The 16,146-nt window shown below is 40.1% G+C and overlaps 2 protein-coding genes across 2 annotated transcripts; both read right to left on the minus strand.

Moving 5' to 3' along the window:
- Positions 1-50: 50 nt before the first annotated feature.
- Positions 51-9,386, minus strand: LOC129106807 (solute carrier family 22 member 2-like). Its single transcript, XM_054618032.1, has 12 exons — positions 8,832-9,386; positions 6,920-6,967; positions 6,618-6,721; positions 5,567-5,721; positions 5,172-5,340; positions 3,868-3,979; positions 3,660-3,760; positions 3,364-3,578; positions 3,089-3,197; positions 2,522-2,634; positions 626-725; positions 51-153 (listed from the first exon to the last, which is right to left on the minus strand). Exons 1-12 carry the CDS (start codon positions 9,183-9,185, stop codon positions 66-68), a joined length of 1,668 nt encoding a protein of 555 aa, XP_054474007.1. The 5' UTR covers positions 9,186-9,386; the 3' UTR covers positions 51-65.
- Positions 9,387-10,276: 890 nt separating this feature from the next.
- Positions 10,277-15,843, minus strand: LOC129107123 (solute carrier family 22 member 2-like). Its single transcript, XM_054618511.1, has 11 exons — positions 15,260-15,843; positions 14,937-15,040; positions 14,542-14,696; positions 14,256-14,424; positions 13,912-14,026; positions 12,973-13,073; positions 12,602-12,816; positions 12,412-12,520; positions 11,511-11,623; positions 11,153-11,252; positions 10,277-10,765 (listed from the first exon to the last, which is right to left on the minus strand). Exons 1-11 carry the CDS (start codon positions 15,659-15,661, stop codon positions 10,672-10,674), a joined length of 1,677 nt encoding a protein of 558 aa, XP_054474486.1. The 5' UTR covers positions 15,662-15,843; the 3' UTR covers positions 10,277-10,671.
- Between the last annotated feature and the right edge of the window lie 303 nt (positions 15,844-16,146).

Raw genomic sequence — 16,146 nt, forward strand, 5'->3', positions numbered from 1 at the left:
ACTTCCTTGTTTTGTTGTATCACAGTGAATAAGTTCACACACATACATATACGGGCACACATCAGTCACACAGTTGTTGCTTCCTTGTTGTTTGTCAGGTCTGTTTTTAAAGGTTTCTTCATTTGTTGGTTTTCCACTACATCCTCTTTTTTCCTGGGAAAAAAAACACAGATATTATCGATAGTAAATAGAAAACACTAACGCTGCATTAATGCTTACACATCAGATTGGATACAGGTGAATCACTAATTAAGATTGTATTATATTCAGATAATCGTTCTTACACTGATTGGTAAACTTAATTAATTGACATGTAATTCCTTTGCAATTATACTCTAAGATGTATCACTAGTTACTTTATTAATTGACAACTATATTAAACAAGTTTGTTAGTGGTGAAATTAAGTACATGTACTAAGGTGCAGTTTTAAAGTATACAGAATTTGTTCATCAGCTCATATGGTGTATTGCTAATTTAACCATTACGTAACACTAAATGTATTCAAATTAGAGCCACTTTATATGAATGCAATCGTCCAATAACATTATACATAATAATCTAACTCTCTCAATGTGTTGTGTTGAATGATGAAACTTTTTGGGAGTGTTGGGAGAGATTCCTCACCTGTTAGGAAACTCAACATCATCAATGGTCTCAGGCAGAGGAACTCCTCTGGTTTCAGGCAGGAGCAACACCAAACCTCCAGCTATGAACGCGACCACCCCTGTATAAATTAAAACCTTTTAAGCAAGGTTGCATCAACAAGGACTCATTTCTAAACCTGATTAAATCATGTTTTAACTGTTAATCATGTAGCATCAAACTTTACAACTAGGTTAACATTTTTGCATCAAAACTTTAAACTCTAATTTAAAATGTGATTCAGGTAGCAACTCCAAACTTACACTTGAGGCGGTTCAACTTTTAAAATGGCTCCCTTTCTCAGATCGATTGAGCAAAATGATCAATCTCCAATAAGATCTTTAAGGGACAGACTCAAATTAATTGAGTTTATGATGCTGCTGAATTTCTCTCAAGATAGAGGTTCAGCAAGGAAACTGTTATGGAGCTGAACAGGAAGATTTAAAAAAAAAAAAATTATTATTGTTCATTTCTTATCTTCTATTATTTGTCCACATTGCTATTATAGTACTGCAAAATATACAAATGTCCCATTCTCACTTTTAAAAATGCTGTACATTCACCTTTCACAGGTAGGAAATTTTCACCAAAATAAGGGTGAACAATTAAAATCCTAAAGCATTTCTTAAACAGCTTCTATTACCAGTAAAATAAATCTGCTAATTTAAATAGTCAATTTGAAACAAATCATTTAGCGTAGGGGCATTCCAATGAGCTGCAGCAATAACATCTCAATCTTTTCCTCCACAAATTATAATATCACAATCGGCATTAGCCTGATGACATGGTTCCTTGGGCCACCTGTGCACAGCAGGTTTAACATTATCAAGGCCATTTTAAATAAATAATAATTAATAATGCCAGAAGCCCTAGGGCGTAAAAGGAGGTGAACTGTTCCAAATAAATTGTTTATTTCTCTTTTTCTCTTTTCAGGGCAACATTAAAATCTGTAAGATCTTCCTCAGGCAGGTGTGATAGAGAAACAATTTATCTATTTGGAGCCTAACGTTGTGCAGGCCTATGTCTTGCACCTCAGTATCTTTCCCTGGATGTGCACACACTTTGTCCCTCTTCAGAAACCTTTGAACAATCATCTTAAATTTTAAACCTGGATGCAATTATAATTTGAGAGCTACCTTGATCTATCTATTAAGATGTGGTTAAATGAGGAAATTCAAATAATTTGGCCGCCTTTACAGCCCTCCTGACAACACTAAGAGAATTAACTAAATTAAAATTTAAACATATGCTGAACACAACATCAGCTGCTAAATCTGTTCACAATGCAATAATTGTAATGTCCACAATGTTAATCTTACTTCTAGAGCCTGCATAGTCCAACTGAAATGTCAAAAAAAAAAGAAAAAAGGACTATTAATCCACCCTTCTTAATGAAAAAATACAAATTAGGAACTAAAATGCATTGAAACATACCCCCCTAAAGACATCAACTCACTAGACGTGCAATTGGGAATTCATCCCTGGGTTGATTTTCAGTCCTCTGCTCATTTATTATGGTCTGAAAATCTCACTGAATTCTTTGATTGATTAACATGGATGAGGAACAACAATAAAAAACCCAAATGTCTTTTTTTCCTCTCGACTGAGGACTACCAGGATCCCACATAACTCATCCATCTTCTTCGAAACGACCAAAGTTGTTTCTCTCCACCCCAAGCAATTCTCCTCCCTTTGTTCTCTGGGCAATGCCCCCTTACACCTGTGATCCTGGAGCCACTTATCACCTGACCAGCGTTACCAATATGAGACTATACATGAAACCAAATAAAAGGATGGGTGACAAAGATAGAGGACACCAACATCCACTTCACATGTGGACACCCCTCCCCTCATGGTTGTGTCGGTGTCACAGCCTACCAAAGATGATGAGCGGCAGCTCCAGCCAGATGACCGCCAGTCTGTAGAGCAGGAAGGGAGACACGATGCCTCCGATGTCACACAGGGTGGAACAAACTGACACACCCATGTTCCTGTATCAAGTTAATCCAATCAACCAACATTTAGCAATTACACTGTAAATTCCAGCAACCTGTTCTCACTCCCAACTCGTCAAATATCAACGCTTGGTCAGAACTCATTAGCTACTTTCATTATTAGACACGAGTGTATAGAGCGAGAAAGTCTGCGTAGGGTGGGTGGGATGGGAGGTTGGACAGGTTGTGTCCTGTGTGAAACAAAGTCAAAGTTGTCTTTTGCATTTTGTATCTTCCGTTCTTTACTAATGCCAGTGTTGTTATAAGCTTACTTATTTTATGACAGCCTTACCAACTAGTTTTGTATTTAACCTAAAACCCTAAGACTTAGGGTAGCGTAAATTTGACATGGCCTCCACGAAACGTCCAAAACTGACACGAGACGACGAGTTGGGAGTGAGAATGTTTTGATTCCGGAGCTGCTGTGTGGAGCAGATCAGTCTGACCTCACCTGATGTATGTTGGGTAGAGCTCGGTGTTAACAAACACCACCATCTCAAAGGCCATGGTGATGCCCAGCCGACCGATGCAGGCCACCACCGTCTTAAACCAGTACATGCCTGAGGCACAGAGACAAAAGAGCATTTACAGAATCGTGTGCATATTTACAAAGTTTAAACTCGACCTGTACTTTGGCTTGAAACATCTTGAGCTGACTTCCATTAGATTTATAATAATGCCGGCATTATTTTGTAGTTCTTTCTACTGACAAAGAATAAGACTCACTGTCAGGGATGAAGGCGGTGATGAAGCAGGCAGCTCCGGCCACGATGTTGGCGGAGGAGAAGGGAATACGCCTGCCGACACGTTCGATGGTGAAGAGGATGAGGAAGGCAGCAGGGAACTCCACCAGGCCAGAGATGAGGAAGTCGATGTAGACGTTTCCTCCTGCTATCCCCACCCGCATGATGAGGCCTTGATAAACCACGGCGGTGGTGAACCTGAAAGAGATGCAAACCAGAAGATTCAATGTCTGCTACATTATTTTGGCCAACAAATCTGTAATTTCAGATGAGTCTCACCAGTTGAACATGAGGATGAAAGTGTGTTTTCTCATGTTTGGAGTTCTGACGAGGTCCAGCAGAGAGGCAGAGGAAGAGTCACCCTCCTCGTCAGTCAGAGTCTGAAACAAGTAATCGTAATCCAGTTGTGGCATTAAGTTAGTACATTTGTGATAAGATTTGAAGTCTTTGTGTTTCCTTTCTGGAGAATTGAGATTCATCGATTTACCACAGAGTTCTTGAGTTTCCTCTTGTTCTCCTTAGCCATAGCTTCAGTGATCTCCAGAGCTTTGGAAGACTTGTTCTGAGAGATGAGCCACCTCGGAGACTCTGGGATAAACCTGAGACACAAAACATTTGAAGGATTCAAAATCTCAGAAACTGTTCACCCACTCTCCTGCTTGTAATGGATGTCCCATCTTGACAGAGGGGACAATGTGGTTTTTCTTGAGTTCCTTTACCTCTTGACCACCATGCGTGCTGGACTAATATTATTAAAGAGGCCCTATTATGTTTTTCCACTTTTTCCCTCTTCTTTAGTGTGTTATATATATTTTTGTACATGTAAAAGGTCCGTAGAATGTAAAACCTGAAATCCACACCTAAAAGGAGTAACCCTTCCCCTCAGAAGCTCCTGAGCTGCCTGAAACGGCTCGATTGAATTCTCTCCTTCACTTCCGTAACTTTATGAGGTCACAATGTTTGAAGTCACGTAAAACTCTCCGGCTAGTTTGGCCCTCAAACAACAAAACAGAGAGATGGGGCCAAAGCTCACATATACCATGGTATAGTGGTTCTGAAAGCAGTCGCTCACCCAGGTGGCCTGGGTTCAAATCCCGTTGTGATCTGTTGTTCATTTGTCATATTCCAGAGGGAGAGTTCTTTGAAATGTGAAACGTTGACCAATCACAACAGAGTGGGCTAACTGACCAATCAGGGCAGACTTTGCTTTCTGGAGGGAGGAGCAAGCGCTACAACGGAGCATTTCGGAGAGAGGGTGAGAAGAGGTTCTGCAGGACAGCCATGATGAGAAAAACAAGGCAGATTATGAGCATTAACGCATGTAAACATGTTGTAACTGTAACTTGAGATAAAAATATGCACCCGGAAAACAGCATAATAGGGCCTGTTTAAGCATTTTGTTCTGTGACTGGCATTGCTTCGAAGACACAAGTGTGACCGTGATACCTTTTAATAACGAGCAGTTCTACTAATTAAAAGTAAGTGAAAAACAAAAAAAATCTGATATTGCACGACATATTCAGCTTTGTATCTTTTTTAGGAGCAGGTGTTGGATTACAAAGACCTTCTCTTAAAATGATTACTGACTGCAAATCCAAGGTGCTCTCATAATGAACAGAAAATTGTTCAATGTTATACATTTGAGGAAAAACACTTGAGATCAGGCGTGAACCAAAAAAAACGACTGTATTTTGATAAACTTCCTAAAAACAGGCATGAAAGAGCGTGAGGGACAGGACAATGACTGCAATCAAATATACTGCCTAGAGAAAATAATGTGAGCTTTATCACCAGTAGTAAGACAGGAAAAGGATGTAGGGAACTGTGATGACGACCTGCAGCCAGCGCCAGTCAGTGATGAAGTAGGCCAGCAGTGGGAGGATGAGGACGCCCACGCTGAAGAACATCTGGTACAAAATGCCCACCATCCGTCTGTACTCCACTCCAACTATCTCTGTGACTGACAAGGGAAACATTTTAAACTAAAACAAAATGAAACACTGACATAGAGACTGACATGGACATACGTCTCTACAAAAGGGGCATAAAGAAATAAATGATCAGTCAAAAAAAATCTGTCAGTTTTTCTTAAGTGGGGTTAATGTATGGCTAAGTTTAGGCAACCACTGTGTGACTTGGAACGTTTGTTCACTTCAGTTTTAGGAAACATGGAAAGTCATCATTACGCAGCACATAGGAGGACATCCAGCCCCCTTTGGCTCCGAAGCCAAAGATGGCCCTCAACACCAGGATGGAGATGTAGTTTGGAGCCAAAGCCAGAGCAATCCCTGCGATCGCATTCATTATGTTGGACATCAGGAAACTGATCTTCCTGCCAAACCTGTACACAGAAAGACATGAGGAGAGGATTCATTTCAAAATAAGTGAAGCTTGATTTACCATAATATATAGATGTCCCCATGAAACTTCCCAAGTCGATTAGCAACATAAAGACATTTACTTTTTGCATGCTTTAATAGTGCATGCTTTAATATTCAATTGAGGCATTAACTTATGCTATATTATGGTGAATTTAGGAGAAATACACAAACGCATATATACAAAGTAGATAAATAAACCTTTTAGTGTATTTTGAATGTTTTCTTTCCACAAGTCTGAAAGAAGGAATATAATGGAAGCAAAATAGCCCAAAATCTTATAATTGACCAGTGCACGATAACAATGTATTTGCCTGGGGTGTCCCCCCTAAAATAGAAAGCTGTAATGTTATCAGAAATCAATACAACATGTCTAACATTACACTGCCACGTTTTAATACATGTGTTACCTGTTGACCACATTTTGTGTTGGAGTAGTTATATATATATATATATATATATATATATATATATATATATATATATATATATATATATATATATATATATGATGGACAGCTTTGACATATGAAACAAAAAGAGCACATCAGTGGAGTCTATGCAGATGCTAAAAATGGTTGACAGGAAGTGAAGAGATGAAAAAATGGGTGTGACAAAACCAGTGGAATGTGATGGAGGAAACAAATCATCTCGTTTACAGTAAATAAGCCCTACTGACAAGCAATTACAGCTTTTTAAAAATACTGAATGTAGCAACTCTAATGAGGCAAGTCTGTTAACTATAAATCTAGACCAGTCAGCTCTCTGCAAAATACAGCTACGGTTACTACTGATGAAAGTGTTATTGTGGCAAATATGGAAGACTATAGGTGGTTATGAAAATAATTCAAAGCCTTACCTGTCAGCAAAGAAACCAAAAGCAAAGCTGCCAATAAGGAAGCCCAAATTGAGAGTGGACTGGTTCATGTCCACAAACCATCCATCTGAACACACCAGGTTAAACTGGGACCAAAAGGAAGGCGGTTACATGCTTTGTGTCTGTACAATTTAATATTAAATTATTTACGTTGCAATTCACAAGATTGATGAGCTGTGATTTTAACTACTTTATGTGCACGGTTTTGTTATTCATTGTGATATGTTTAGTTTTTATTTTGGGTGATTGTAAAACACGCAAATACATTAAATTTCTCTTCTCACCTCTGTGACAAAGGACTTCCTGCCTTCATACTGATACTCCCAGCCATTCTTAAAGATAAAAACAATACATTGAATTTGAATACAGATGGTAAAAGGACACACATCAGATTTAAAAAGAAAGGAGCCGTTTTTAATCCCACCCAATGCTACTTTGTTGGTGTGACTCTTTTGCAAAAAGTACTCATTAACTCTGCAAACCCTTGTGAATTTGTGCACAGATGTTTCTGACATCTGTGCACAGATGTTTCTGACATCTGTGCACAACACTGCCTAAGAGTTTTGTACTTGTCACAAGGCCAGCAAAGTACTGACTTTTACCAAATGAAAGCAACAAGTAGATCTTAACATACTTTCAGGGTAGTTTTAAAGAAACAAAAACCCATCCTTGAATTGTTCTGAAGGAATAGTTTGACTTTTTTAAGAGTACGATTTTTCACTTTCTGTCAGAGATTTAGATGAGAACATCAATAAAGCCTCTTCACTGTAGATCAGGGGTGTCCAAACTACGTCCATTTTTAATTGGCCCGCTACAAATTCTAAAAGCATAATGGAATATGGCCCACACATGAAACTTGCACTTAATGCTGCGTTCACACCAAAAGCGAAGCGAATATTTCGCGCGTCTAGTTTACATGTAAAGTCAATGCACAGACGCGAATATTCGCGAGTAGATGCGAACTCGAGCCTGGCGGCGCGAATCAGGTGAAATATTCGCGGGACGCTGTGTTGCGACAGCCAATCAGCGTTGAGCTTCTCCTCCTGTCACTCTGTCATCGATCAGCCAATCAGCGTTGAGCTTCTCCTCCTGTCACTCTGTCATCGATCAGCCAATCAGCGTTGAGCTTCTCCTCCTGTCACTCTGTCATCGGTCCGAGCTCCGTTCACAAAACAGGCATTTTAAAAGTGATGTCCTTCTCCTCCTGCAGAGAACTAACAAAATATGAATTCTGACTTTTTACAAACCACCATCATTATGTTGTTATTTCAGCGTCCCTTTTTGTACATTTATTGCAATTAAATCACAGTAAAATTGTTTATTTTCGGTTCATACGGCTCGAATAAATCCACAGATGATGTTATGAACTCAGACAAGACGGCGTTTAGTTTCCCAGGATATCTGGGACTGCCACAACAAGTATAAAGCAGAAATAGTATTTATTTATTGCATGGTTGATGGTGAAATAAATGGATTTGTTGACAGAGGTTTCCATGGAGATAAGCCCCGCCCCCTCTCCTCTAGTGAGTGGCCCAGCCTTTCGTATATTTTTCTATATGTGGCCCTCAGTGAAAAAAGTTTGGACACCCCTGCTGTAGATTAAGAGCATAATGTAGTGTCAAAAAACTATTTGCTATGTAAAGATAAAAAGGTGTAGTGTCTACCTGAGCAGAGAATTAAGTTTTTCTGGTTTAGAAACAGATTTTCTACTACATATTCACTACTGTTTGGCCCGTAACTTCTTATATTTTTCTGTATCTGGCCCACTGTCAAAAACGTTTGGCCACCCCTGTAAATATACGATATGTAAAGTGTTGATTAGCCTTACCTTTAGTACAAGCCAGATTTTCCAGTCTTTGCGCTAAGCTATGCTAACCGGTGCCTGTCTTTGGCTTCTTATGTAAGGAACAGCCATGAGAGTGGTTATGGATTTTCTCATTTAACTCTCCACCAGAAAGCAAATAAGTAGTTCATAAAATGTCAAACTGTTCCCTTAACTGTTTCCAATACCTTTTATTAAATCAGGAAGCTGTGATCATGCTCACTGTTATAACTGAAAATAGGCTACTCATTTTGATATATTTGGTATTTGAGATGTCATCTCACCAAACTATCCACTAAATCACTTGAAATTTTCCTATGATTGCTGTTTCAGATAATAATCAAACAGAATTAGATCAGTATCAGAGGTCTCACCTTGCACGCAGTAACTGGGACCCCACGGAGTTCCAGTTCCTGTGTATCACAGGTGAGCGCTGTGGTGTTCCAGTCCACCTCGTACTGCTCACAGCTGCTCTGCTGCAGCAGCCCAGAGATGTTGACCAGAGGGACCGTCAGCCTGCGACTCTCCGCCAGGCTCCAGCCGCACGCTTGCCTCCTCTCCACCACCGCAGGGTCCCGACACCAGTGATCTGGGGTGAAACCCTGGAAGACGATGCCGACATACACACCTGCCATAGGCAATGACACCAGACACAGCAGGGCGAAGATACGCATCTGACAGCGTCCAAAAGTCCCAGCCTCCTCCAGCAGGTCATCAAAGGTCGTCATTGCAGCAGCAGTGCAAGTTCTCAGCGTTGAAGATATAAAAACAAGAGGTCTTTACAGTTCAGCAAACCCTGCATCAGTGGGAAACGCCAAAAGTCTGCTCAAGATTTGGCAGACCTCTATCCCCTCCTCCACACGATCTGGAGCTGAAGTCCAAAAAGGCTTGTTGAAAATGCAGTGGAGTCGAAAACATGTTACTGTTTAATGGAGCTAAACTGAGAATAACAGAGGACTTGCATAATCATTGAATGAACCTCAATTGGGCAAGAGCCAAAACAAATTCTCTCAGTAGTCCTTGATTATGCTGCCAGAGTTACACAACAGAACATTATGCACAATCACTGTTATACGACACAAACTGTGTTTAAGTTCACATACTAAAGTATAGGTACATACTAATAAGGTGCTGCATACTGCCTTCTACATTAATGATTAAGTATGCCATTGCTTGCCAGGCCTGGCTCTAGACAGCATTTGGCCCAAGTTAAGTTATTTTCTTTGGGGGCCCTCCTTATAGTGATGAGAAGACCGGTTTTACTACGATCCACAAGCTTTCTTATCTTTTTTATGTCTAATAGGTAAACACCTCTGTTACATGCCACATTCACGTGAGCAAGCAAAATAGCTGTGACGAACGTAGCTTTTAAGATTTCCTTCTAAATCAGTGCTTTCACTCTGCTGAGCAGCGGCTCAGTGCTACTGTGTTAGCTCAAGGATCGAGTCTGCTCAACAGCTCTCACTCCTTCGTATGCCACAGGAGGGCGTGTGCTCATGAAAAACTCTAGTAATCTACTAGTAGATAATCTAGCGTAGTCTAATAAAAATGTAACTTGACCTCAAATTTATTACAAAAAAATCTATTCTATTTGTATCGTACCCCTTAAAGTATCCTCTCTGACACACATGAAGTCTTAATAAATAACCCAAAGGGAAAATCCTGAAAGGTAAACTTTTTATCTGAACTGCAATGAAAATCTGGTGAAAAAAGGCTCCTTTGCTAAAATCATATTTAGGCCTACCTACCTACTACCTCCTTAGTTGTGTGTGTGAGACAGACTGACAGACAGATCAAAAAGGATATCTAGGAGACTGTTCACATTGGAGTAAACTCAAGTTTAGTTTATTGAACTTATTTAGACCAGGGACCATGTACAAAAATACATTCATCTCAAGAGAGATGAGATGCTTTATCCTAGATTAAGCTATGAGCTAATTTTACATGTGCAATCCCTGGGCATATGAAATTTAACACAAAGTAAAACCTACTGTCATCTCTACTACAAATGAACTACCTATCCACGCATCCACACGCATCCACACACACACACGCACTTTTCATAAGCAAGAAATCAACTTCTCTGCATCACATTACTGTATCAATCACGTTACTGGTCCGAGTCAAGTCCCCATGGAAGGTGGCAGGTTTTGAAGCAACTTTGACAGGAATGAACGGACGATAAATAAATATTTTGGTCACAGAAGCATTTTTTTAAACAATTGCTGGTTCCTTGTTGTTTGACACTTGGTCGTTGGGTAGCAGGTTGGCCAACTGCTGGTTCCTCAGTTCAGCTTTCTCCTTCACTCTGAACACACACAAAGAATGACATGATGTACAGAGCTAAAACGATTAATTGATCAACAGAAAATTATTAAGCAAATATTGGAAATATAAGGATTTTTTTGTCATCAATAACAGTAAATAGAATATCATTGGTGGACTGTTGGTCGGACAAAACAAGACATTTTGCACAAGTCACCCTGGGATATTGGAAATTAAAACAAGCATTTCTCATTTAATGACATTTAACATCGAATATATATCACTGAGAAGAATATGACAGCATTTCCAACATTATATGAAAGAAGCTCCATCGAGAATACGTACATGTACATATGCATACACCAGATACAAAGCCTATATATATATATATATATATATATATATATAAATACACAAAGTGCATATTCACCTTTCTGGGAACTCGATGTCATCGATGGTGTCAGGCAGTGGCACACCTCTGGTCTCAGGAAGCAGCAGCACCAAACCCCCGGCCACGAAAGCCAGAGAGCCTGCACAACACATTAGCTTTTAGAAGCTATCGACATCAGTCGGTCAGACCATAATCTAATTTATCGTCCATTTAAAATGTGCCACTGCCACTGACAGTATCATAAAGTTGAAGATGATGAGATACCAAAATGCATTACGGATAAAAAAAACAAAAAACACCATTTAGAGAACATCTTCATCTATTGTTGCTGTCTTTGGTACAAACTTTGGAAAAATATCTATGAAATGTTCTCGCTCCATAATAATATCAAACCCACCAAAGATGATGAGCGGCAGCTCCAGCCAGATCACCGCCAGTCTGTAGAGCAAGAAGGGAGCTATGATGCCTCCAACATCACACAGAGTGGAACAGACTGACACGCCGAGATTCCTACGGACAAAAGAACAACCAGAAAATATTTACTTTCCTAAACACTGTTGTCAGGTGGCTCTTATGACAGTCAAGATATGCATTTTTCTTTTTGATTGTTTTGTTGAAAAAAAACTAAAAGTTACTTGCTAAGCGGCCATATGAGACTGCTAAGCTCATTACACAAAAGAAAACAAATCTCACAAAACTCCCAAGCCGAAAGTTAGCATTGCCCTTTTTCCCTCAACAAAAAGACAATGGCATTCTTACTTTGGATTTTGGATTATTGCAGAAAATAAGCAAACAAACGTATATGATATTTATTTATTTTTAGCAAGATAATTTTCAAAAAACACATAACTGAACCAAATGTTACTATTTTTGAAGGGTGAATGCAAACGCCAGAAGTGAAAAGCAAACATTAGGCCATAAACGAACTACACCAAGGTCACATGACTTCACTTCAAATTCACAAGTGGGTATTTACTAGCTAAAGCTAAAAAGTTAGCTGTTTGCATGAGCAGTAAAAGCTACCATGGCTAGAAAAAGAAAAAACATATTAAAAGGAAAACAATTTGTATGTTTGTCTACATAAATCTGAGTAGTGATTGCCTGAATATAGCTGCCAGAAAGGGCTGGTTGTGGTTGTTAAAACTAGGCCTTTTTAGACATTTTATTTGGAATCAAAAGAAACTCACAATAAGTTTGTTCAACCTTGGTCAAGTCAAGAGCTTGATGACATTTTGCAAATTGCAAGTGCACCCCTCTCAAACACACCACAGAGAGTGCGTACAGTTGGTTATTTTTACCTGACAAACGTCGGGTAGAGCTCTGTGTTAACAAACACCACCATCTCAAAGGCCATGGTGATGCCCAGCCGCCCGATGCAGGCCACCACCGTCTTAAACCACATCATGCCTGCAAAGACAGAGATGAATGTTAAATCTGATGACATCAGAACGTCTTGTTACCCATCTCCACCTGTCGCCTGAGACTCACTGTCAGGGATGAAGGCGGTGATGAAGCAGGCGGCTCCAGCTACGATGTTGGCGGAGGCGAAGGGAATACGCCTGCCGAGACGATCGATGGTGAAGAGGATGAGGAAGGCAGCAGGGAACTCCACCAGGCCAGAGATGAGGAAGTCGACGTAGACGTTTCCTTCCAGAATACCCAGCCTCATGATCAAACCCTGGTAGACCACAGCACTGGTGAACCTGGAGGAGATGGAGGGAGAATCATACAGATAGTGGAATAATTATTTAAAACTGCTAAACAATGTTATTTAAAAAGACCAGTCTGTCTAATTTAGGCTTAAGTTACCTTAAGTTGAATTTATAAATTATGCTTTTTAACAACACAAAAAAACTCACCAGTTGAAACTGAGAATGAAAGTGTGTTTTCTCATTTTTGGAGTTCTGATCAGGTCCATGAAGGAGGCAGCGCAGGTCTCTTCGTTATCATCTGTCAGATTCTGCAGGATCAATATTACATTATGAAATATTTATGCTGCAAATATGAAAGATCAACTGTTTTCCTCTTTTTGTAACATGACATTTTAAATACTTTACAATCTGTAAAGCTTAGACTCTGCTGGGAAGAACTGTAACATTTCAGTTGCTTTTGCATTTCACAGATGTTCAGATACCGATTTTTTTTCAGATATGTTATTGATTTTTTCCCCCAGATATTTCACTTATAATTTTCAGATATTTACAGATTTTGTAAAATATTTTACTAATGATTCTCAAATATATTACTTATAATTCTAAAAAAAATTGCTGATTTTGTCAGCAAATTACTAGTTATTTTCAGATATTAAACTATTTTACGGTTTTCCTTTAAAAAAAAAAAATCACATATCAAAATCAGTAAAGGTTCTATCCTGCAATGCATTAAATGCAACTGTGCGTGAAAAACTGTAAAATTGCTGTTGTATTTTCATTTCATAGATTTTCAGCTACTTAAGTAGCTAGTAGTCTAGTGTGTAGGATCTGGCGTCATCTAGCGGTGAGGGTGCAGATTACAACCAACAACAGCAAGTGCGAAAACAATCCTAGATTAGATTAACAACAACAAAAAAACTACAACCATGTATACATAATGAGCATCTACTCTGTACATTGCAGCATATGACAAAAACATTTAAATAAAGTTGGGATAAAAGGAAATTGCAATAAATATTTAAAGGAAGCAGTGTTAAGGCTGCAAGAATACAGTTATTGAATTTATAGCAGCAGAAACAAATTGTGTGTCTCATCCTAAACTTTAATTTAACAGATGTGTTTTTTCTTTGCTAAACCAATGGCTACCTCAATATTCTTGGACAGGGTCATCTTGTTCTCTTTGGCCATGGCCTTAGTGATCTCCACAGCTTTGGATTGTTTCTTCTGAGAGAGAAGCCATCTTGGAGATTCTGGGATGAACCTGCAAATACAAACACTTTCATGAAGAAATGAAAACTAATTTGATCTTCCAAAAATGTTCTTGTTTTTAAAATCAAGGAGGATTAATGGAATATCGGTTCATTGATCATGAAATAAGAATTCTGTCTGCGTTTATTTTTCCTTTTCAAAATCTTCCAAAACCAAAGATGGTATTCAAGACTTCACTTTCTGTTTAAAGCAAAAAAATAAAAGCATAGCCATATTATCACCAGTAGTAGGACAGGAAGAGGATGTAGGGGACGGTGATGACGACCTGCAGCCAGCGCCAGTCTGTGATGAAGTAGGCCAGCAGAGGGAGGAGGAGAATGCCCACGCTGAAGAACATCTGGTAAAGGACTCCCACTGTGCGTCTGTACTCCACCCCCACGATCTCTGTGACTGGGACGGAAGAGGTGGAGCAGTTTCACATATCGAGTGACACTACAGATGTGTTTGCAGTTTCTCGAACTCTGCTGAACTGTAAATCCCAGCTGTGAGGTTAAATGTTGCTCTTACTCAGCACGTATCCGACCACCCAGCCCCCTTTCACCCCGAAGCCGTAGAGCGTTCTGAAAACCAGCAAAGCCACGTAGTTCGGAGCCACGGCCACCAGGATTCCTGCGATCCCATTCAACAGGTTGGACATCAGGAAACTAATTTTCCTGCCAAACCTGATGGCAGAGACACAAACAGGCATTGGTTTAAAACAATATGAATCTTGTAGCAGCAATGTTTCAGTGGCACCATAAACACTAAAGTGTAATAAGTGCAGCATCCCCAAGTGTTTCTCATTTACTCCAATAAAATGAGACCTGGGAGACAGAGGACGGACACAAGTGTTGCAATGCATTTTGCTGAATCAGTCATCACCCCTTTGTTTAAAACCTGATTCAGGCGAATCATAGCCGTACCTGTCGGCCAGGTAGCCAATTGCGATGCTCCCAATCAGGAAGCCCACGTTGAGAGTGGCCTGGTACATGTCCACCAACCATCCGTCGGCGCACACAAGGTCAAACTGGGACAACATACAAACATACAAGGTCAATCATGACATTTATGTATCTCTTTATATATACATATTTTCTGAAACGCTTAAAACAAAAATACAAAAGAAACAATTAAAAAAACTTTCTTAATTGTGGGTAAACTAGAAATTGTGTGCATGTTTGTAACTTTTTGTTTCTCCTTTTTTCTTTTACCACAACCTTATTTCAAAGAGCATTTGACCTCTTACCTCTGTCACAAAGGATTGTCTGCCCCGATAGTCGTACTCATAGCCATCTTTGCAGACCGTTGTGGGAGTTTTGCTGAGGTCCAGTTCCTGTGTATCACAGGTGAGCGCTGTGGTGTTCCAGTCCACTTTGTACTGCTCACAGCTGCTCTGCTGCACAACCCCAGAGCTGTTGACCAGAGGCACCGTCAGCCTGCGACTCTCCGCCAGGCTCCATCCGCACGCCTGCCTCCTCTCCACCACCGCAGGGTCCCGACACCAGTGATCTGGGGTGAAACCCTGGAAGACGATGCCCACGTACACACCTGCCCAGGGCATGGACACCATGCACAGCAGGGCGAAGATGCGCTTCTGACAGCGTCCGAACTTCCCAGCTTCTTCCAAGATGTCGTCAAAAGAGGTCATGGCTGCAAAAGTGTCTAAAAACTGACTGAACAACTCTGACAAGTTTAAATCAAAGTGTCTGATCGTCTACAGTCTGGCCAGCGTGAAAGCTGAGCATCCCGCTGCAGAGTGACCACATGTGTGTCCTTTGTTATTTTAAGAGGATGAGCAGGAGCAAAGGTCCACAGACATACGTTTTTTCAGACGTCAGACCAAGTGTCACTTAAGCGGGCTACCCAGGGATTCATTAACATGCACCAGCTTGTGCAGCCCGTCTCTGCATGTCTTGTATTTGTGTGCACACAGTTATGCTATTAATCAGTCAACATTTAAATGTTTTCTCTGGGGGTCTGTTTACCATGAAGACCTGAGATCATGCTGGTAGTCTTTGCAGCTGGGGAGCTGCGGGGTTGTTGCTAGTAGTACGCCTTTTCTGTGAAGGTCAGAGCTGTCTTTAAGTCATACATTTTTTCTTGAAGAAGTTGAATAAATTAGACACATTTCAA

The sequence above is a fragment of the Anoplopoma fimbria genome, chromosome 18 (genome assembly GCF_027596085.1).
Source record: "Anoplopoma fimbria isolate UVic2021 breed Golden Eagle Sablefish chromosome 18, Afim_UVic_2022, whole genome shotgun sequence".
Lineage (NCBI taxonomy): Eukaryota > Metazoa > Chordata > Actinopteri > Perciformes > Anoplopomatidae > Anoplopoma > Anoplopoma fimbria.

What these genes read in the sequence shown, in the direction of transcription:
- LOC129106807 (XM_054618032.1), bottom strand. Translation starts at nt 9,185, where the DNA reads ATGACGACCTTTGATGACCTGCTGGAGGAGGCTGGGACTTTTGGACGC. An exon ending in TTTGGTTTCTTTGCTGACAG is followed by an intron (nt 5,722 to 6,617) that starts GTAAGGCTTTGA and finishes TTCTGTGTACAG; the next exon opens with GTTTGGCAGGAAGATCAGTT. An exon ending in GCTGCCGCTCATCATCTTTG is followed by an intron (nt 726 to 2,521) that starts GTAGGCTGTGAC and finishes TAATTTATACAG; the next exon opens with GGGTGGTCGCGTTCATAGCT.
- LOC129107123 (XM_054618511.1), bottom strand. Translation starts at nt 15,661, where the DNA reads ATGACCTCTTTTGACGACATCTTGGAAGAAGCTGGGAAGTTCGGACGC. An exon ending in ATTGGCTACCTGGCCGACAG is followed by an intron (nt 14,697 to 14,936) that starts GTACGGCTATGA and finishes CTCTGCCATCAG; the next exon opens with GTTTGGCAGGAAAATTAGTT. An exon ending in CTCTTCCTGTCCTACTACTG is followed by an intron (nt 14,027 to 14,255) that starts GTGATAATATGG and finishes TTGTATTTGCAG; the next exon opens with GTTCATCCCAGAATCTCCAA.